The 21,494-nt window shown below is 50.9% G+C and overlaps 1 protein-coding gene across 2 annotated transcripts in view; it reads right to left on the bottom strand.

The window, feature by feature from the left end:
• The window catches only part of FKBP9 (FKBP prolyl isomerase 9), a 28,981-nt gene that overhangs the window by 3,463 nt on the left and 4,024 nt on the right, over positions 1–21,494 (bottom strand). Inside the window, exons 1-8 of one of the 2 annotated variants that reach the window (XM_064169836.1) lie at positions 15,982–16,367; positions 10,216–10,361; positions 8,872–9,061; positions 8,014–8,159; positions 6,996–7,185; positions 3,929–4,074; positions 2,365–2,551; positions 123–268 (exon numbers count right to left, since the gene is read on the bottom strand). In XM_064169836.1, the coding sequence (XP_064025906.1) occupies positions 123–268; positions 2,365–2,551; positions 3,929–4,074; positions 6,996–7,185; positions 8,014–8,159; positions 8,872–9,061; positions 10,216–10,361; positions 15,982–16,235 (1,405 nt within the window). In that variant the 5' untranslated portion in view covers positions 16,236–16,367. Of the gene's footprint in view, positions 1–122; positions 269–2,364; positions 2,552–3,928; positions 4,075–6,995; positions 7,186–8,013; positions 8,160–8,871; positions 9,062–10,215; positions 10,362–15,981; positions 16,368–21,494 lie in introns of those variants that run through there. The other variant, XM_064169837.1, reaches the window with a different exon arrangement.

Here is a 21,494-nt window from a genome sequence, read left to right as displayed (position 1 = left end):
ACTCCTCCCAGGCAGCTAAGAAACACTCTGTCCTAATGCACAGCAAGTGACCAGCAGGCTCAGCTGTGCTTCAGCTACTCAAGAGATGCTCAGAGGACGTGCAGTAGGTTGCATTCACTCACCAACTCCATCTTCCCCATAGCCAAGATGAGGAGGGATGACAACAGTCCGGCGTTCCCCGACACACATGTCCTGAAGGCCTATGTCCATCCCCACCACCACCTGCCCAAAGCCCAGAACTATGTTGTAGGTCTTGCCAAGGCTGTGTCTGCAGAGAAAGGAGAGGGAAAAAAAAAATTAAAGCCCTGAACCATACAACAGAGAATTTGTTCAGTATTCTCAGAGGAGTAGCAGTTTCTGGTTAGAGTCCTGTCACTGCCAAAAATCAGCTTCATGCCCAGTGCAGTCCCCTGCAGTTCTACCAACCCCACCCAGCTACAGCCTCCCTGCAGGTAGTTGTAGACAGCAATGAGCTCTGCCCTGAGCCTCCTCTGCTGCAGGCTGCACACCCCCAGCTCCCTCAGCCTCTCCTCACAGGGCTCTGCTCCAGGCCCCTCCCCAGCTTTGGCGCCCTCCTGTGGACACCTTCCAGCACCTCAACATCTCTCTTGAATTCAGGAGCCCAGAACTGGGCACTGAAGTTACAGAGCATGTGGGTAGTGCTCGCTCAGTGTCTCAGCAGCAGGACCTCTCCCTCTGCTGGGCTCAGCTCTAGCTCTGCAGGACATCCTTGCAGATGTAGTGTTTGTAAAGAACACAATTCAGTGGCTAGGAGGTCAGCCTCCAAATCAGGATTCTACACCTCTGATTCTCTACAAACTGCTTTGAGTAAGAGTCTCAGCATCCCTTGGTCTCTGCTCTGTAACAGGAATGGAGCATTCCTGCCACATAAGTGCGAGTGTTTGGAATCCAAACACACTGCCTGCATGCATCCTTGCCTGCAGCATCCTACTGTGCTCCAATGTGAGGCAGCTTTTCAGCTCTGCAAGCTCCTGTGTGCATTGGGAAAGCTCTGAGCTGCTTCCCACTTTAACTAGAACCTGTCTGAAAATAGCTTTTCCCTCTTCCCCTCCAAAAATGAGATACTATGTAGATGACTTGTGCTATCTGAAAAGAGACGGCAGCAAAAGAAGCAAGCAGCAAACAGCTCTCAAAGTGCCAGACTGGAGCAATCTCCTGCTTCCCCCAGACATGCTGTCAGCAGGAAGAGGAACACAAACACCACCAGCACAGTCACAGCAAGCCCACTGAGGTTCCTGCATGCTGATCAGCCTTGGTGCAGTACCACAGCACGGGAAAGCTGGAACCCATGTGTGGCACAGACATGACCTGTGACCATTTACTACTAACCACACTCAAGCCACTTTTGACAGGACTCCAATCCCTCAGGAGCACTCCCATCAGCACCAGGTGCAAATCCTGCCCAAGAAACTCAATCAGCTGCACAGAATAGCTTAGGATGGAAGGGACCTCTGAGCTCATCTACTCCAACCAACCTACCATGGGCAGGGACACCTCTCAACTAGACTTAGCTGCTCAAGGACACACCCAACCTTGCCTTCAACACCCCCAGGGAAGAGGCAGCCACAGCCTCTCTGGGCAGCCTATTCCAGAGTCTCACCACCCTTCCACTGAAGAACTTCTTCTTCAGCTCCTGTCTAACCCTGCTCTCCCTCAGATTCAAACCATTTCCCCTTGTCCTGTCTCTAGACACCCTCAGGAGAAGTCCCTCTGCAGCCTTGCTGTAGGGTCCCTTCAGGTACTAAAAGGCAGCTCTAAAGTTCCCCCAGTCTTCTCTCCTCCAAGCTGAACAATCCCATTTCTCTCTGCCTATGCTCATGGCAGAGCTGCTCCAGCCCTTGGATCACCTTTGTGGCCTCCTCTGGACTCACTCCAACAGCTCTGTGCCCTTCTTATGCTGGGGACACCAGCACTGGAGGCATGCCAAGCCCTGTGTTATTCTAGCATGACTGGCAAGACACCTGAATTAGCCTGTTCAAACCCTGCCATGCACACAGCCTGTTCCAACACATCCCTACATCCTCCCTGTTCCCACTTCCCTCACTGTGCTCCAGCAGAGTGCCTTTTTCTTTTCCTCCCCCTGTATACCTCAGGCAGGCAGCTATAAAAAGAAAAATGAATGAATTTTCCACAGCCAGCCACATCTCCCCTTTCAAACCCTTTATTTGCTGCTAGCCCACTTTGCAGGAGTTCATTCTGCTCTCACAGCTGCTAGGGATATTTTTCTCTTCCACAAGGCTCTGAGCAGCTTGATCTAGTGGAGGATATGCCTGCTGGCTGCAGGGCAGTTGGCCCCTTCCAACCCAGGCCATTCCATGGTTGTTCAGTAGGTGATGTACTTACGTCGAGTCCAGCAAGGTACCGTCCAGGAGCGAGGCGTTGTAGTGGTACTTGAGGTAATCTCCTTTCTTACTCAGCACAGTGCAGTTGGAAGGTTTGTAGTTAACAGTAATGCTGACTGAATCTGAGGGGTTATGAAAGTCAACCACGTGGATGTCAAAGACCAACACTGCAGATCCTGGAATCTTCCCTAAAAAAAAAGAAGCCAATAATTAGGCAAGAACAGAACTGGTCCCCAGGCAGGTTCCCGATGCCCACACCCTGCAGCCTGCAGGAGCAGGTATTGCCACTCTGTCTGCTACTGGCTCACTTTGCTCTTCTCGTTCAGAGTTCAAGGATTACATCTCTGATTTCACCAGTTGCAAGCTGCACTCTATGTAGGGAAGAGAAGCAGTGGAAAGGCACTCAGCTTGTACTGGGTTCAGCAGCAAAGAGGAAGTTTGCAGTATTCGGTCTGAAGCTGATGCAGAAGCAAAGCAAGAACCACAGATCTCCTGCGACCACCCTGAGCAGCTCATCTGTGTCTCCTGTACCACTTCATTATTGACCACTGACACTCTTGCAGGACTGCTCATGCTCAAGGAAAGGTTACCTCTCCTTCAAACACCCTGGCAGCAACTTCTCCCTCTCCTCTGGATGATGTGCAGCTGCATTCCTAGGAATGACAGACACATCCAGATCCAGGAAGGGCATTTGTTGACAGAGGAGCCTAATTCCCAAATCCACAGCAGAGAACTTGCATTCCTAGAAGAGAGGCTTCTCTTCCAAGTCCCCTTTGCCAAACAACAAGCCAGGAGGTACCTTTTGAAACTCTAGCCACAAAAGTGTGATCAGCCAGAAGGGTTCTCACACTCAGCCTCTCACAGCAATTTTTCCAGGTGCTAAGGAGCTTTCCCAAAGGAATACTGTGTGTTACACACACACAGACCCTGTGCTGTTACATACATCCACTGCTTACACAGCCAGCTTAGGAGTCCACAAAACCTGTGGCTGTGGCAAGACCAGGACAGAAAACTGAACATGATTCATTTAGTTAGCATACAGAGCTGGTTAGACACAGAGGAATGAAGATCAAACCCTGCCAGGGCTGCTGGCATCCAGCTACCAGCCTGTCTGAAACAGTCATTACCCAAATGAGCTTGGGTCACCAAGCAGCAGCGTGTCTGAAACACTAATTATCCCAATCATTTCAGGTCACTGATTACATATGACATTGCTCTGAGTTCTTCTTGTCCCAGCCATTTAGCTAATTAAAATAATTTTGCAGCTTCTGGGTGTAATCCTGTCAGCTGCACGCCCATAAAATAATCAACTAAGCCATTAGCCTTTCGAATGCCCCCCCAAAAATTAAGCTAGCACAGGTGCACTAAATGACAGTGCATTACAGAGTGCTGGAAGAGACCTCTGGAGAGCATCCAGTCTAACCTCTCTGCCAGAGCAGCATCACCTAGAGCAGATCACACAGGAACACAGCAGGCAGGTTTTGACTAACTCCAGAGCCTCCACCACCCCCCTGGGCAGTCTGCTCCATTCATTATGGAAGACTGGAGCAAGAAGTCAAGCTCACCTCTCCCTTCTTCTCCATACCCAAGATGAGGGGGAATTATTATTCTTCTTTTCTCCCCAGTGCAGACACCCAGCAGACCTTCGTCCATCCCAGCAATGACATAGCCTTTGCCCACATAGGTGTCGTAGGTACGGTTCCGCGAGTAGCTGTGGGGAACAGCTGCGTGTTAGCAAGGGCAGGTGCACCGCAGAGAGCACAAGAGGCCTGCAGGAGGCCTGCAGCACCCCTCTGACACACTTAGCACACGGTCATTAACCAGCACCAGAGAGGAAGGAGGCAATCAGTGAATCTAGGCCAGCAGAGTTCCAGCAGCACACATCATTTATTACCCAGCACTGGTAACAGCTTCCGTGCAGACCCACTGCTCCTAGTCCTTGCAAGGAAAAGCTCACCTGTGTGTGTCAGACCCACTGCTCCTAGTCCTTGCAAGGAAAAGCTCACCTGTGTGTGTCAGACCCACTGCTCCTAGTCCTTGAAAGGAAAAGCTCACCTGTGTGTGTCAGACCCACTGCTCCTAGTCCTTGAAAGGAAAAGCTCACCTGTGTGTGTCAGACCCACTGCTCCTAGTCCTTGCAAGGAAAAGCTCACCTGTGTGTGTCAGACCCACTGCTCCTAGTCCTTGCAAGGAAAAGCTCACCTGTGTGTGTCAGACTCAACAGAGAAGATGGCTGATGAGCAACCAGGAAGAAAAATGGCTTTCTCCTTTACATTTTCCTCTGTCCTGACTGCTTCAGTGTTTAGCAACTAGATATGCTTTACACTCACGAGACAGCCTTCAGACTATCATTTCACAGCCACAGCTATGCAGCCCAGTGACTACAAGTCAGAGCTGAGATCAAGAGGTTCTCCTGGGATGCACAGCACTGAAATGAGTCATGAGGAGAGTGCCAATATTCTCTCTCCCTTCCAAGCCAGACACATCCCTTGTACCTGGGCTGAAGGATCTGCTTCAACAATACAGTGAAAGAAGCCTACAACAGCAAGCTGTGTTTGCTACAAGGTGTCTGCCTTCTGCCTTTCTGCAAGGCATGCTACACAAGGACACAAAGGTTTTAGTTCATCTTTACAAGGTCACTCTGGCAAAGAGCAAGACCAGTACAGCCCCTGATACAATTCTGAGGTTAGTTCAACTGCTCTAAGATCAGACAGCCCTGCCCAGGGGCAGTTCTGCAGCTGAATATTGCAGAGGGCAAAAAAAAACCTTGAATGAAAAGCTGATTGAGCTCTTGAGGCCACCCAGTGAGTGCTTTTGGCATGCTCCCTGTGCCACTGACACCTGGTCTGCTGGACAACTCCAAGGCTTTCAGTAACTGTTGCTAACTGATCTACATCTTCCTGGACATTTGTTGGGTATTGGCCTTTCTTCTTGACTCTGATGGAAGTCAGGATGGGACCTTCTGATACAGAAGCCCTCTAACAACTGTCAGCTCTTCAGAATGTTCTAGAGGCTGCTGTCTACAAAGTCTTTATTACTATTTATTAACAACAACCCTAACACAAACACCACAGCCAAGAATTGCTTCATTACCACAGACCACATCCACTCACATCTCCACAAATCTGGGCAGATGCTCCATGGAGAAGTTCAAAGTTCTTCACTGAGAAGCTCTCAGAAGCTGTGAAGTGAGGTCTGCAGAGACAGCTGCTGACCTGGTCTCTGGCTTCCCATCCTGCCACCAGGCTAAGCAGCTGAATGAGGAGGTCAGGGTTCACTCTGAACCTTCCCACACCTCAAGTCCATTACATGAGAGATACAACTGCCTTCATGGGAAGCAGCACACACAGCATACCGTGCAGCTTTTGGTGACAAACTGATCCTCATCTCCAGCTTACAGCACCTGTAGTAGTACTAAACATTTTTCCCTGAGTTTGCTTCATAAAACACTTCACAGTGGCTCATTTTCAACTCTTTTTAGCTACTTGTGCCAGCTGTTCTGAAAGATGAAGTGGGAAAAAGTGAAGCATCACTCAATAAAGAGCAAACAGAAGTGACAGGAAGCATTATTCACCATATCAAGTCTGTATGTGAGGCTCATGAATCCCTCTTCACAGAACACCTGTTGCTGAATTCAGTCCTGAAAGCCATAAGCCTTCAAAATGTGCTGTTTTCAAGTGCTGATGGTAAGGCTGCCCTCAGATCAGCTTCAAACTAGCCACTGTGTCCAGTTCTGGGCCCCTCAATTCAAGAGAGATGCTGAGGTACTGGAACATGTCCAGAGAAGGGCAATGGAGCTAGTGAGAGGCCTGGAGCACAGCCCTGGGAGGAGAGGCTGAGGGTGCTTGGGGTGTTTATCCTGGAAAAGAGGCCCCTCAGGGCAGACCTCACCTCACTGATGTCTATAACTACCTGAAGGGAGGTTGTAGCCAGGTGGGGTTGGGCTCTGCTGCCAGGCAACCAGCAACAGAACAAGAGGACACAGCCTCAAGTTGTGCCAGGGGAGGTCCAGGCTGGATGTTAGGAGGAAGTTCTTCACAGAGAGAGTGATTGACCTTGGAATGGGCTGCCCAGGTTGGTGGTGGAGTTGCTGTGCCTGGAGGTGTTGAAGCCAAGCCTGGCTGGGGCACTCAATGCCATGATCTAGTTGATTGGATAGGGATGGGTGATAGGCTGGACTGGCTGAGCTTGGAGGTCTCTTCCAACCTGCCTGACTCTATGGTAACATGAGAAAAAAGAAATAAAGCCTCAGCTTGAGCCTGAGGTAGGCAACATATTGCTGGTGTGTAGCCCCAAATGCTGCTCTGCTCTTTGCAATGTACCTGAAGCCAAGCCTGGCAGGCAGCGATGAAATGAGAGGTTTAATGCAAATCAAAACGTTTCTCTTCCAACCTGGCTGATTCTATGACTCTATGATCACCACCCCTAGGTGGCACCTGTGGCACTGTCAGCATACAAAGCAGGTCTTTGGCTCCCTTCCCATATTAAAAACGGGTTTGTGATGGGATTTTTCCCAAGGACAGACACCAAACTCCATTCAACCATTTCAACAAGGAAGGAGACACAGAGAATTATCTTTGGATCTGTTGAGAAGCCCAAGTGGCAGTGGGCTGTGTGGAGCTGAATGGTTACCTGGAATCAAACAAAGTGCCATCCAGCAGCGTGCCGTTGTAATGGTAGCGCACAAAGTCTCCCGTCTGGCTCCGGCGCTCACAGGACTCAGGCACCTGCTGGTTCTCAATTGCAATCCCATCTTTGGGGTTATGGAGATCCAGCAAAGCCACATCAAACACCAGGGAAGCTTGGCCAGGGATCTCCTTACCTACAAATGTGTTAGAGTAGAAAACAAGTTAAGAAATAACAGGTGTTAGAGGAGCTGAAGTAGCCTGCGCCTCCTGCTGGGCAGCAAGCAGCTCACCTCCCAAAAGAAACAGGCAGAACTAGTCAGTTTTTGTTCCATCTGTGGGATTGTCACTCACTGCTCCAACTCTGTCTTGTTCTGTCCCTACTGTGATGGCTCTGCCTCAGTGAAAACTTTCTCAATATACAGCAGCTCCATCTGAGCAGCAGAGTTTAGTCTACCAGAACTGCCAGCACACGTGATGGAAGTGCATAAAATAACCATTACAACACTTCCCATTCTGTTCACACCAACACAGCAGGGCACATGCTGGCAGCTGTGTGAGAAAGTACCTTTCAGAGAATGGCTCAGCTTGGGAAGGACCAGAGAGATCACCTGCTCCAGCCTCCCCACCATGGGCAGGGACACCTCAGCTGGACTGCTGCTCAACGTTTCATCCAACCTGGCCTTGAATACTCCCAGGGACGAGGCAGCCACAGCCTCCCTTGGGAAGCCTATTCCAGAGTCTCACCACCCTCCTACTGAAGAACTTCTTCCTAAGATCCAGTCTAACCCTGCTCTCCCTCAGCTTCAATCCACTCCCCTTTATCCTGTCTCTAGACACCCTGATGAGAAGTCCCTCTGCAGCCTTCCTGTAGGATCCTTTCAGGCACCGACAGGCAGCTCTAAGCCTTCTCTTCTCCAGGCTGCACACCCCCAGCTCCCTCAGCCTGTCCTCGCAGCAGAGCTGCTCCAGTCCTTGGCAAATTATTTGAACAGCTTTTTATTTTCCCACAGAATCATTTTTACCATCTCCTTCTTCTCCATATGCCAGGAAAGGTGGGATTGTGATGATGCGCTTCTCTCCCACGCACATTCCCAGGAGACCCTGGTCCATGCCAGGAATCAGCCACCCAATGCCCACATAGGTGTCGTAAGTTCGCATCCGGTTATGGCTACAGACCAACAAACAAAGCACAAAGGAAATGAGAAAAGAAAAGAAGAAGAAAACAACAACAAAAAGCAAAGAGACCAGGCCAAAACACAGCCAAGAGAAGACAACAACAGGATCTAGAAAAGCCCCCTGCACAGTATGCTGCTTGCTGCCCCACACCGGTGCTCCTCGATTACCAGGGGCTGGCTGGGCTGTGCTTCTCTGAGTGCTCAGCTATTTCAGGCCCCTGACAGAGGGGGCTGAAAAGTGGCTCACAACCAGGATGGCAGCTGGTGTTGAAGCATCATTTCCCATCAAACTTCAGTTAAGTACCCAGGCTGTAAAGTTTCAAATCTCAGTCTGGAGCTGTCAGCAGCTGAATTGCATCACAAGCTCTGCTTGTATGTAAGATGAATAGCTACACTGTAGTGGATCTAGAACTGTTAGTTCTGCAGTTAAAAGCAATGCAGGCACAGGGAATGACATTTTGGAACAAGAAAGGGTCTGGGCTGGCAATGCTCAGCCAGAAATAAGGTCCTTGGTCATGGGTTTGAGTCAGAACTGCTGTGCCATAATCCCTGAATAAATTCTGACCCTCATACGATGCTATCTCCTGTTTCTTGTCTTTCTGGGCAGTTAGCATTGTCTCCCCAGCATACCCCAGTGCAGCAATGGTTTCAAGGGACACTGAATGCCTAATGAAACAGACAAAGACACACAAGGCAGCTGCATACCTGGAGTCAAACAGGGTCCCATCTAGGAAGGTCCCGTTGTAATGGTACCGGACAAAGTCAGACACCTGGACAGTCCGAGGACATTTCTCAGGCCTGAAGTAAGTCTGAACCTGCACCTGGTCCTCTGAGTTCCAGAGATCAATCAGAAGCACATCAAAATGGAGCACAGCATTTGGAGGGATAACACCAGCTGCAAAAATCAAAACCACCACCAGGTTAATTTCCATTTTCTACAGGGCATCAGCAAAAGGGGAACCATCTACACAGTCCCTAAAGAGAACTCACCAGATACAGCTTACCCTGTGTCTGGATCCCCTGCCCCCTTGCAGCTACAGGATTAGGGGGAATCTGGCAACAGGAACTGGTATCAAATGTATCCATTAGGCAAACTGCTGCCTCTGAGCCTGCAGAGCAAAGCTCCTTCTGGCACTGCCATACCTGGTGCAGCAGTGCAGTGCCAAGACACAGTGAGGCAAACATCAGTAACCAACTTCACTAGCAAAGTCTGTCTGGTTAATATCCAGCAGCTCTTCCTTCCATATGCAGAGGCAGGCTGGAGCCATGAGCTAGGCTGTAGGTTTAATAAACAGCCCAGAGCAGGGGAGAACCTCTCAGAAATCCATAGAACCCTAAAATGGATCAGGCTGGAAAGGAGCTCAGAGCTCATCTCCTCCAACCTCCCCCACCATGGACAGGACACCTTTCAGCTAGAAACAGCTGCTCAAGGGCTCACCCAACCTGGCCTTGAACACCTCCAGGGAGGAGGCAGCCACACCCTCCCTGGGCAGCCTATTCCAGAGTCTCACCACCCTTATACTTCTTCCTCACCTCCAGTCTAACCCTGTTCTCCCTCAGCTTCAAACCATTCATAGAATCATAGAATAGTTTAGGTTGGAAGGGACCTCAAAGCTCAGCCAGTTCCAACCCCCTGCCACAGGCAGGAACAGCTCCCACTGGAACAGGTTGCTCAAGGCCTCATCCAACCTGGTCCTGAACACTTCCCTGGGCAACCTGTGCCAGTATTTTCCCCCTGTCCTGCCTCTAGACACCCCTAAGCCTTCTTGCAGGATCCCTTCAGGCATTGGCAGGCAGTCCTAAGGTCTCCCTGAAGCCTTCTCCCCTTCAGGCTGCACACCCTCAGCTCCCTCAGCCTGTCCTCATAGCAGAGGTGCTCCAGCCCTTGGCTCATCTTCATGGCCTTCCTCCAGATTCACTTCAACAGCTCTGTGTGCTTCTTGGGCACAGACCTGCAATCTCTACCCTGTCTTCTGCGAGTCCACTGCCCCAGAGCCCTGCAGAGGCCCCCTGGGAGGCAGCTGCTGGCCAGCCCCACGCTGCACTTACAGACTCCCTCAGTGCCGTAGGCGAGCCCGGGGGGGATCCTGACGTAGCGCCGCTCGTTCACGCACATTCCCACCAGGGCTTGGTCCATCCCAGCAATGAGCTGCCCTTTGCCCACATACACGTTGAACGTGGATCCCCTGTCATAGCTGAAGGGGATAAAGCAGGTGGAAAGAAAAGGGTTAGCAGCTCATCCAGCCACCACTCGCCTGGGTTTTGGAGAGTTTGCCCTCCCTCATGCCCCACCACTGCAATTTTGTCATGAGGCAGTTGCTAAGGGGAGGGGACAAATCTTGAGTGTTTCTGAGCTGTCATCCCAGCTCTCCTGTTCACTGCTGACCATCTGGCTGAAACCAGCTGCTAGAACTGACAGAATCATAGAATAGCTTAGGTTGGAAGGGACCTCAAAGCTCAGCCAGTTCCAAACCCCTGCCACAGGCAGGGACACCTCCCACTAGAACAGGTCCCTCAAGGCCTCATCCAACCTGGCCTTGAACACCTCCAGGAAGGTTGTGGAGCACAGAAGCACAGAATGTGATCAAAAAATCTTGCAGAGTAGGGTTCTAGGTTGGACTTGGTGACCCTGGGGGGCTTTGCCAAGCTGTATGTTTCTGTGAAAGGAAAAAAGAAGCCTTTTTGAGTCATTGCTCTGAGATTTGCCAGTTGGTTATTTATTTTCTCCTCCACATCCCCAACTCTCATGTCATTAAGGGTTAAGGCTTAGGAGGAAAGCCTGAAGGAGCTGAGGCTCTTCAGTTTGGAGAGAAGGAGCCTGAGGGCTGCCCTCATTTGTGTTTATAAAGATGTCAAGGGTGAGTGCCAGGAAGCTGGAGCCAGGCTCTGCTGGGTAATGCCAATGACAGGACAAGGGACAATGGTGGAAGTTGAGGCATGGGGAATTCCATGGAAACACAGGGGGGAAAAAATTCACTGTGAGGGTGACAGAGCACTGGAACAGCCTACCCAGGGTGGGTGTGGAGTCTCCCTCTCTGGAGACATTCAAAACCCACCTGGATGTGTTCCTGTGTGACCTGGTACAGGTGATCCAGCTGTGGCAGGGGCGTTGGGCTGGGTGAGCTTTCAAGGTCCCCCCAGCCCCTGCCATTCTGTGACTGTGTGGAAAGAGAGGCATGTGCAGCCAACAGTCAGTTTACCAGACCAAGGATCAGCTTCTCCAGCTAAACCATCTCCCACTGTGACCACGTGGAAGGTAAAAGCATTGCAGCTTGAATGATTTCAAGTTCCCAAAGAGGCTGGAGAACAGCAGAACTAAGAGTAGCTTATGGCTTAGTCTGACCACCCTCAGCCTGCACAACGACCCCACTCTGCTGTGCCTGCATTACTGCTGAGCTATCACTCTCGTTTCAGGTCCAGAGGAGAGCAAGAGACTGGGGACAGGGCTAGAGTGAAAGTCGTATGAGGAGACGCTGAGGGAGCTGGGGGTGTTCAGGCTGGAGAACAGGAGACTTAGAGGGGACCTTAGCACTCTCTACAACCACCTAAAAGGAAGCTGTAGTCAGACAGGGTCAGGCTCTTCTCCCAGGCAACTTGTGCCAGGACAAGAGGGCATGGACTGAAGCTGTGCCAGGAGAGGTTTAGGTTGGATGTTAGGAAGCACTTCCTGAAGGAAAGGGGAATTAGGCACTGGGATGGACTGCCCAGGAAGGTGATGGAGTCACCATGCCCGGAGGTCTTTAAGAACAGACTGGATGTGGCACTTTGTGGCACGGTGTCGTGGTGTCAGGTTGTAGGCTGGACTTGATGAGCTCAGAGGTCTTTTCCAGCCTCCATGATTCTGAGATTTTTTTGAAGCAAGGGACGAGCACAGAGCAGGAAGCATTTGCAAAGCTTCAGACCTATTTTTAAGCTTCTACTGCTTCCATCTTCTCAAACTTCTTTTCCAATTCAAAGGACTCTCTTGACTTTTCCCAAAAAAAAAAACAAGGCAGCCCTACAGAGAAAAAAATCAGTTAAAAAAAAAGGGCTTTTGCCTCTCTGCCTGCTGAAATATTCTGGAAAGCAGCCAGCAGCCAGATATCTCTAGGGAGATGATGTCAAACTTTCCTTCACAGACTGCACACATCACTTCCACAACGCACCGAGACTCCTAACAGCCCCAGAGCCTCAAACCCCTCAAACACTTCACTGAGTGATCTCTGTTCGCTCCATCTTCTCCCTCCCCCCTTTCCTGGCAAACGTTTCCCTGAGAAGAAACAGCTCTCTATACAGAGCAGTCACTTTCAGTGGCACAAATACTCCAAGCAAGGATGGGAAAACATTTACATTAGCTCCTGAAAAATTCTACTATCCACACAAAAACGTATTTAAGATGTTAAGACTACTAACAGGTACTAAGAAATCCTCCCCCCCCTCCCCCCAATGGTATTTCTCAGCGAGTGACAAAGCTTGGCAGCACATCTGGGATGGACTTCAAACAGGAAGGGCTTTGTTGTTTGGGTTGGTTCTTTTTTTTCCCCTTGACAAAAATCAAGGTACAATTAAGAAAACAATGATGCTAGGGCAGGGAACTGAACAAAGCAGGCAGCAGCTCTTGCAGCTTTTCAGGAGTGACTTTGCAGATTCCCTAGAACTAGACAAAAGTAGTTTTGGTTAGTGGAATTTACCAAATTAACAGCAGATGACTAAGCAGTCAAACTCAAGCTTTACAATGCAAATCTTTTTAAGGCCGAGGAAATAAAAACCCAAATATCAATGGGGAAGAAAAAAGAAGAAGAATCTGCAGACACGAGTCAATTTATGTGACATGGCCATGAGTACCAAGGCTCTGTCAGCAGCCTGTTAACAACAAGAGCAATGCTACCACCTTCTGCTAGGAAACACAATAAGCCTTCTAAACCTCAAGAACTTTCTTAGCACCTGAATCACAGAATCCTAAAACCATAGACCCAAACAATGGCTCAAGTTGAAAAGGACCTCAAAGCTCATCTACTCCAACATCCCCACCACGGCCACCTCTCAACTAGACTCAGCTGCTCAAGGTCTCATCCAATCCCACCTTGAACACCCCTAGGGAGGAGGCAGCTACAACCTATTCCCAAGTAAAACTGCTCTCAGTTCAACACCCAGAGTATTTTCTAGCCTCACTCCACAGTGCTGTTTGACTAAACTGATGCTGGTAAATGCTTCCACGAACTTTAGAAAGCCTCAAGCAGGTAGCAACTGGAATGGGCAGAAAAATGTGCCAATAGGCCAATTTTAGTAAAAATTATTATCTTTGACTTGGATGCAGGGAAAAAGAATGGAGATTTTATGACAAATATGCCAAAACATTTCTTCCATCAAGCTACAGAATACAAAACTCTCCTAATTTTCCACCACCTTAACATGACATGCCACTGCCCTCAATCTTAAATAAAGAACTTAGTGGATAACAAAATCATTCATCTATACAAGCTGCCATCCAGAGAAACAGCCATAGGCTGAACAGTTCAGAGTTTTGCAGTGAAGGCAGACACAGAATCATAGAACCAGACTGAAAGAGACCTCCAAGATCATCCAGTCCAAACCCAGCCCTGGCGAATCAACTAGACCATGGCACTGGGTGCTCCATCGAGGCTTTGCTTCAACACCTCCAGGCACAGCAACTCCATCACCTCCCTGGGCAGCCCATTCCAATGCCAATCACTCTCTCTGCCAACAACTTCCTCCTCACATCCAGCCTAGACCTGCCCTGCCACAGCTTGAGACTCTGTCCCCTTCTGTTGACACTTGCCTGGCAGCAGAGCCCAACCCCACCTGGCTACAGCCTCCCTCCAGGCAGCTGCAGGCAGCAATGAGCTCTGCCTTGAGCCTCCTCTGCTGCAGGCTGCACCCCCCCAGCTCCCTCAGCCTCTCCTCACAGGGCTCTGCTCCAGGCCCCTCCCCAGCTTTGGCGCCCTCCTGTGGACACCTTCCAGCACCTCAACATCTCTCTTGAATTGAGGAGCCCAGAACTGGACACAGCACTCAAGGGGTGGCCTGAGCAGTGCTGAGCACAGGGGCACAAGAACCTCCCTTGTCCTGCTGCCCACACTGCTCCTGAGCCAGCCCAGGATGCCATTGGCTCTGCTGCCCACCTGGGCACTGCTGCCTCATCTTCAGCTCCTCTCTCCCAGCACCCCCAGCTCCCTCTCTGCCTGGCTGCTCTCAGCCACTCTGTCCCCAGCCTGTAGTGCTGCTTGGGGTTGTTGTGGCCAAAGTGTAGAACCCTGCCCTTGGCCTTGCTCAATCTCATTCCAAATTTGTATTTAATACTGAAATTTATACACACAAATACTCAAGCTCAGTAGGGATCATGAAACCATAGAATGTCAGGGGCTGAAGTGATGATACCCCACTGAAATTTAGAGCACTCAGCGACATCTATACTGTACTGCCCCAAGAGCCTGCTCCTCTCTCAAATAACTGAGAGCCAAACAACAAAGACCTTGGAATTAAATGAGAGCCAACCCCCGGGGAAGCCCCTCCAGGTGCCCTGCCTCAGTGCAGAAACTTGCTGGCACGACTCAGCAGACAAGCAAGCCTCAGCATGTGTCTGCAGGAACCAGAACCACATTTCTGAGCACAAGGCTGGTTTGCCAATTGTCATACTTCTGTAAAGTGAGCCTTTGTGCATCCTCACACCTCCAGCTAAGGCTTCTTCTCCAACACTGTCACTTGCCATGAATTTGCTGTCCTTGCTGTGCCTCTTCACTGAGGCTGCACCAATGCCAGCTGAAATGCCAACAGCGAGCCACACTTCTTCCAGAGAGGTGCTGGTGAAGTGGCTCTGCTGGCATCCTGGAGTACAGTCAGCTCCAGAGGAAGTGCTGAGCTGACTTAGGAGAACACTTAGTCCCCTAAGGCTGCAGACTTTCCTTGAAACACAAAGGAAGATTACTGGGATTACTGAAAAGACATTTTGGTTTTTCTTTCTGAGTAATACTTTGATCACTGGCAATGAAGGAAGCAAGAAAAAACAAACAAGCTGTCAGCAGCATCAGCATCCTTCACAGGCTCCTGATCCCCCTATTTAGGTTTCCTGATCTCAAAAAAACAGCAGGAAAGCAGCCAGGCCCCTTGCTGTACATAGGTCACATCTATTCACGGGTAACTGCTCCAAAAATTTCTGTGTAAGCACAGCCTGGTAATTCCTGTGCTCCTGGCAAAGAGAATGAATCAGAAACGTTTGCATTCGAGCAGGTTTGGGCCTGGAGAAGACAGAGGAAACAGAGAAGTGGGCCAGAAATCGCCGAACGCTGTGGGAGGCTGGGACGGGGCACGGGCTGCTGTTTGCCAGGCTAACCGAACAGCCCGATAGGCTTCTCTCCGGGAGCAGAAAGCTCCTGGTCAGCAGCTTGGAAAGCAGCTGGAAGAACGCAGTTGAGATCCGTCAAGGCACGCAAACTACTGCAGACTGGACTCGTTCCCCGCAGAGGTCTCAGCCTCGTCTCCAGCAGTCATACCGCAGCTCTCTGCGCTCTCAGGCGTTCGCTCCCACAGCGGCTATGTGCGTCCTGCGTTGGCACTGCTAAAACGCTGCCCAGCTTGCTACTGGCCTGCTTCCAACCGGTCACCCCACAAGTGCTCGCAGGACACAGCCGGGAAGCGCAGTGGCCTATGGACCCAACTTCACCACCATCACCTCTGAACATCCACGGAAAAGCCCTTGCGGGGCCACTACCACCTCCGAACCCTCGTGGGGACAAGCACGGCTCGCTCCTGTCCCCCTCCCAGAGCGCACCCTCACAGCAGCCCAGCGCCCAGCCCGGCGGCGATCGCAAAGCAGACCTGGAGTCGAAGCGGGTGCCGTCGGGGAAGGCGCCCAGGTAGTGGTACCGCACGAAGTCCCCGGGCCGCACGGCCCGCGGGCAGCTCTCGGGCACGAAGCGCTGCTCGATGCTGAGCTCGGTGCCGTCCCCGGGGGGCTCGGCGGCGGGCACCGGCGGCGCCTGGCACGCCGCCCAGCTCACCAGCAGCGCCGGGAACAGCAGCACCGCGCCGGGCCCAGCGCCCCGCCGCCGCACGGCCGCCGGCCCCGCCATGGAGGGACGGGTGCGGAGCAGCCGCAGGGCGCGTTCGGGGAGGCGAGGGGAGGGACGGAGAGGCAGAGGAAGGCTCCCGGCCCGCCCGCTCCTCCTCCCGCCGCTGCAAAGTTGCAAACGTGGATGGAGAGCTCGGAGCCGGGACGGGGGAGGAGCAGCCCCGGCGCCAGCTGCCCCCACCCTGCCGGCGGGGCTGCGCAGTCCGCAGCGGGGGAGCAGCGCTGCCACCCCCATCCCCTCCCGTCCGCCCCCACCCCGTTCCCCGGCCGGCGGCGCTGCGACGTGGCGCTGCCCCGGGCCGCCCTGCCAACGGTACGCTGGTCATCGGAGCGACCAAGGTCTCCAGCAGCCTTGAGACAGCCAGGTGCTAGAGCCAGGAGGAGCGAAAAGCCAGGGCAGCTGAGCCAGCAGAAGTATTTCATGCCATAAACCTCACGTCCATTCTAAATTGGTGAGTTTGCCGTGGACAAGCTGTGCTCCTGACGGGCACGACCCTCCAAGGGACGCCAGGCATCATCCTGCCCTCCTGTTTGCTGTGACCGCCGTGCTTAGGCTGCAGGCAGAGTGCTCACAGTGCTCGACATGGGGATGCACAGCTCACCACCGCTACCTTGGCTGTGTGTACTTCGTATTAACAGCAGGATTTTGATGTGATTAAATTTCTTTCCATTTCAACCCACGGTTCTCCTTTCCTCTGCCCAGCTCCCCAGGGGAGAGCGGCTGGTCACTGGGTGATAAACAACTGTTGTGTCTGAGGACAAAACCCCATCAGAATCACAGAATGTTAAGAGGGTAGATGGAACCTCTAGAGATCACTCAGTCCAACCCCCCCTGCCAAAGCAGGATCCCCCTGGGCAGCTTGCACAAGAATACATCCAGGTGGGGTTTGAAAGCCTCCAGAGAAGAAGATTCCACAACCTCTCTGGGCACCCTGCTCCAGGACTCTGTCACCCTCACAGTGAAGAAGTTTCTCTTCGCGTTAAGGTGAAACCTATGTTCCAGTTTGTATCCATTGCTCCTTGGCTTATTACTGTGCACCACTGAAAAGACACTGGCCCCATCCACATGACACCCACCCCTCAGATATTTATAGACATTGATCAGGTCCCCTCTCAGCTTTCTCTCCAAACTAAACAGCCCCAGGGCTCTCAGTCTCTCTGCATAGGGGAGGATGCTCAAGTTCCTTAATAACTCTTGTGAGTCTCCACTGAACTCTCTCCAGCATGTCCCTGTCTCTCTTGAACTGGAGAGCCTGCTCAGAACAATGAAAGCAAACACATAAAAAAAAATCCTTTAAAAAATGTTCCATTTGATATCAAAACTCCACAGATGCAAGTTTATCATGGAGGAGAATCACAGAATCAACCAGGTTGGAAGAGACCTCCAAGCTCAGCCAGTCCAACCTAGCACCCAGCCCTGCCCAACCAACCAGACCATGGCACTAAGTGCCCCAGCCAGGCTTTTCTTCAACACCTCCAGGCACAGCAACTCCACCACCTCCCTGGGCAGCCCATTCCAATGCCAATCACCCTCTCTGCCAACAACTTCCTGCTAATATTATGTTAGCATCTACTACTTGACATAGACCTGTGCTGTCACATGCACCTGCAACACTCTCTCAGGGAAAACTTTGCAAATGACATAAAAAAACAAATGACCTGGCAAGCACCAACAAGACACCAGCATCCAAGAGGAATCACCACCCCAGACAAGCAGTTGTCCCTTCCTCCCACTTTGACCTTACATACACTGGTGAGGAGGAACTTAGGTTCATTCTCCATTATTCCAACTGATATCAGTAAAGAAGCTTGGAAAAGCTAAGGATCTGCACGTGAAACCCAGAGCAAGATGAAGTTAAATACCACATTATCTTTGGAAAGCAGTGAATTTTATGGCTGCATTTCCAACCAGTTGCCCCAAACCTGCAGACATACCTGAGACAGAACTTATTTAAACAACATCAACAGTAAGATTTTGTTATTGATAAATTATTTAAGTATCTGAAGGGGGCTACAAGAAAGCTGAGGAGGGACTTTTTAGGCTGCCAGGTAGTGATAGGACAGAGGGGAATGGAACTAAGCTAGAAAATGAGGAGATTCAGCCTGGATGTTAGGAAGAAGTTGTTCACCATGAAGGTGGTGAGACCCTGGAAGGGTTGCCCAGGGAGATGGTAGAGGCCTCATCCCTGCAAGTGTTTGAGGCCAGGCTGGATGAGGCTCTGGCCAGCCTGATCTAGTGTGAGGTGTCCCTGCCCATGGCACAGGGGTTGAAACTGGCTGATCCTTGTGCTCCCTTGCAACCCTGACTGACCTTATGATTACACAAGTACCATTCACACTCAAGGACTTGTGAAAAGAAACCACTAAAGCAGGGAAGGTGGTGGGACAACAGCTCACAGGCCCAGCTCCCTGTTCTTTGTGCATCTATCACCCAGCTCCATCACCCCAGCAACAGAAGGGATGCAGCCAAATGAAATGATTATAAAGTGCTTTCAAAAATGCTTTGGTATAGTATTGACAGACTGCTAGGAAATAGCTGCTGCTCTATGACCTAATTAGCATCTCAGGCAGCTATTTAAACATAACCAGATTTGTGGTTACAAGTCACATCCTACATCCAACAACTTCACCTTCCAAATCAGCCCTGCAAAGCATCCTTTAAACAAGCTGTGTAAATTGTCTGGTGATTGCCCAGATTTAAACAGCACATCTGAGTGCTGGCTTGTATGGACACACTTTATTTTCCCAAGAACCACCCATAGTTCATCATTGAAGTATGTTGATATAACCAACATAGAGATAAAGCTTACCCTGCACTTGGCACTGCGTTTGGCCAGGCAGTGGCAGAGCCTTTATTTATGCCTATTTATTTAACAAGTTCTGTGTTTTCAAAACAATTCCTTGGACTCTTTACTATTTATGCAGTTTAGTCCTCATTACTCATCACCTCTGTCAATAACAGTTCTCCACTTCTCATGAAATCACCATTGCCTCAGGACTGCTATAGGCATCACCCACTTCATTAACTCCTGAAAGAGCCTCCTGCCTGTTCCCCGTTACCAAAACCTGCCTGCTGCTTGCATTCACCACACAGCTTATGCAGCATGGCCTCTCCAGGAGCACACACACACACTCAGCTCAGAGTCACTGTCAGCCAGGGAAGTGCAGTTGCTCTCATCAGTTTTGTTCAGGGAGCACAAAGGCAGCAGAATGCAGAAGCTGTGCAGAATCTTCCTTAGAATCATAGAATCAAGCAGGTTGGAAGAGACCTCCCAGCTCAGCCAGCCCTGTCCAACCAACCAGACCATGGCACTAAGTGCCCCAGACAGGCTTGGCTTCAACACCTCCAGCCACGGTGACTCCACCACCTCCCTGGGCAGCCCATGCCAGTGCCAATCACTCTCTCTGACAACAACTTCCTCCTAACATCCAGCCTAGACCTGCCCTGGCACAGCTTGAGACTCTGTCCCCTTGTTCTGTTGCTGCTTGCCTGGCAGAGGAGCCCAACCCCACCTGGCTACAGCCTCCCTTCAGGTAGCTGTATAAAAGTGATTTAAAATCTTTGCTGTTTTTTTTCAAGGCACACACACCTAACACCACTCTCACTTGTGTACCTCTATGTTTGAACCTAGGCTCCCCAGAAGCGTTTTGGGGGTGCTGCTCATTATCAGACAGCCTGTTCTTTGGTCAGCCCAAACCCAGCAATGACTAACACACCGTCAGCAGACAGATAAGCACAGACATGCCTAAAGCTCCTGGAGAAGCTGATCCTGGAGGGATGAGACTTAAAAACATAGTACAGCAAAGGTTCATTCCCTCTTTGAAAACTTAGCTCTCAGGAATGTCACAGGTTAGGCATTAAATGAGGATTGAAGCATTGGGATTCGTGCCTTTACATGTCCTTTTGGGGAATGTTATGTGCTCCATGTGAGGAGCTGCAGTCAGGGGGCTGCAGCTGGAAGCTACTCTCTAGCAAACTAAAATATATCTCAAGGGTTTGATGCTGTTCCCAAACCTTTTGATGGAAGTAAAATTCCAGCTCTCTTTGTGTATCCCAGCACTATTACTATGGAGCTCTTCACACAGAGGGGATAGTCAAGAGACTGAGTGCCAAGAAGGCAGATATGAAAAATCCATCTTACCCTGCTGGCACAACTGAGTCTCAGAAGCCCTGAAGAAAGCTGAGGAGCATGTTGATGAGTCATTGCACATGAAGGTTAATGGGAGGTTATTCTGCCCCTGTGCTCAGCACTGCTCAGGACACACCTTGAGTGCTGTGTCCAGTTCTGGGCCACTCAATTCAAGAGAGATGTTGAGGTGCTGGAAGGTGTCCACAGGAGGGCGCCAAAGCTGGGGAGGGGCCTGGAGCATAGCCCTGTGAGGAGAGGCTGAGGGAGCTGGGGGTGTGCAGCCTGCAGAAGAGGAGGTTCAGGGCAGACCTCATTGCTGGCTACAACTACCTGAAGGGAGGCTGTAGCCAGGTGGGGTTGGGCTCCTCTGCCAGGCAAGCAGCAACAGAACAAGGGGACAGAGTCTCAAGTTGTGCCAGGGCAGGTCTAGGCTGGATGTTAGGAGGAAGTTGTTGGTAGAGAGAGTGATTGGCATTGGAATGGGCTGCCCAGGGAGGTGGTGGAGTCTCTGTGCCTGGAGGTGTTGAAGCCAAGCCTGGCTGGGGCACTTAGTGCCATGGTCTGGTTGATTGGCCAGGGCTGGGTGCTAGGTTGGACTGGCTGAGCTGGGAGGTCTCTTCCAACCTGTTTGATTCTATGATTTATCCTCCCATTTCCATACCTATATAACTGCAGAAAAGAGTAACTCTGAAGCAGAAGTAACCATGAAGGAGTGTTCCTGGATGTCATTCAGTGGCCCAACTAGCATGATGGAATACAAACATACAGGCTGCTAGCCTACCATAGGAACACACTCTTCTAGTATATTTGGCATGAGCTTCAACAGTCCAGCATCAGAATTCCTCTCTCACTCCAGTCAGAGCCACTCCTGGGGCAGCTCACTTCATTGCTGTGTTAATCTTTCTGCATCATCCTCTTGAGATGGGCAGGGAAAGAAGGAAGTCTAAAGTGTGAGTTTCCACTCATTTATTTCCAGTTACCTAGAAGGAAGCTGTTGGTAAGTGGACACATGGCAAGTAGGTTAACCTTCAAGAGCTGCAAACTCTGGATAGTTCCAACTAGAACTACAGTTAAGTGGCAACAGCTGTTGAGCAGGGAACTCAACAAGCAGCTATTTGAGCAGAAAAGTC

The sequence above is a fragment of the Pogoniulus pusillus genome, chromosome 32, assembly GCF_015220805.1.
Source record: "Pogoniulus pusillus isolate bPogPus1 chromosome 32, bPogPus1.pri, whole genome shotgun sequence".
Taxonomy (NCBI): Eukaryota; Metazoa; Chordata; class Aves; order Piciformes; family Lybiidae; genus Pogoniulus; species Pogoniulus pusillus.
Note: the sequence above shows the minus strand (reverse complement) of the source record. Positions and strands in the feature narration are given on the sequence as shown.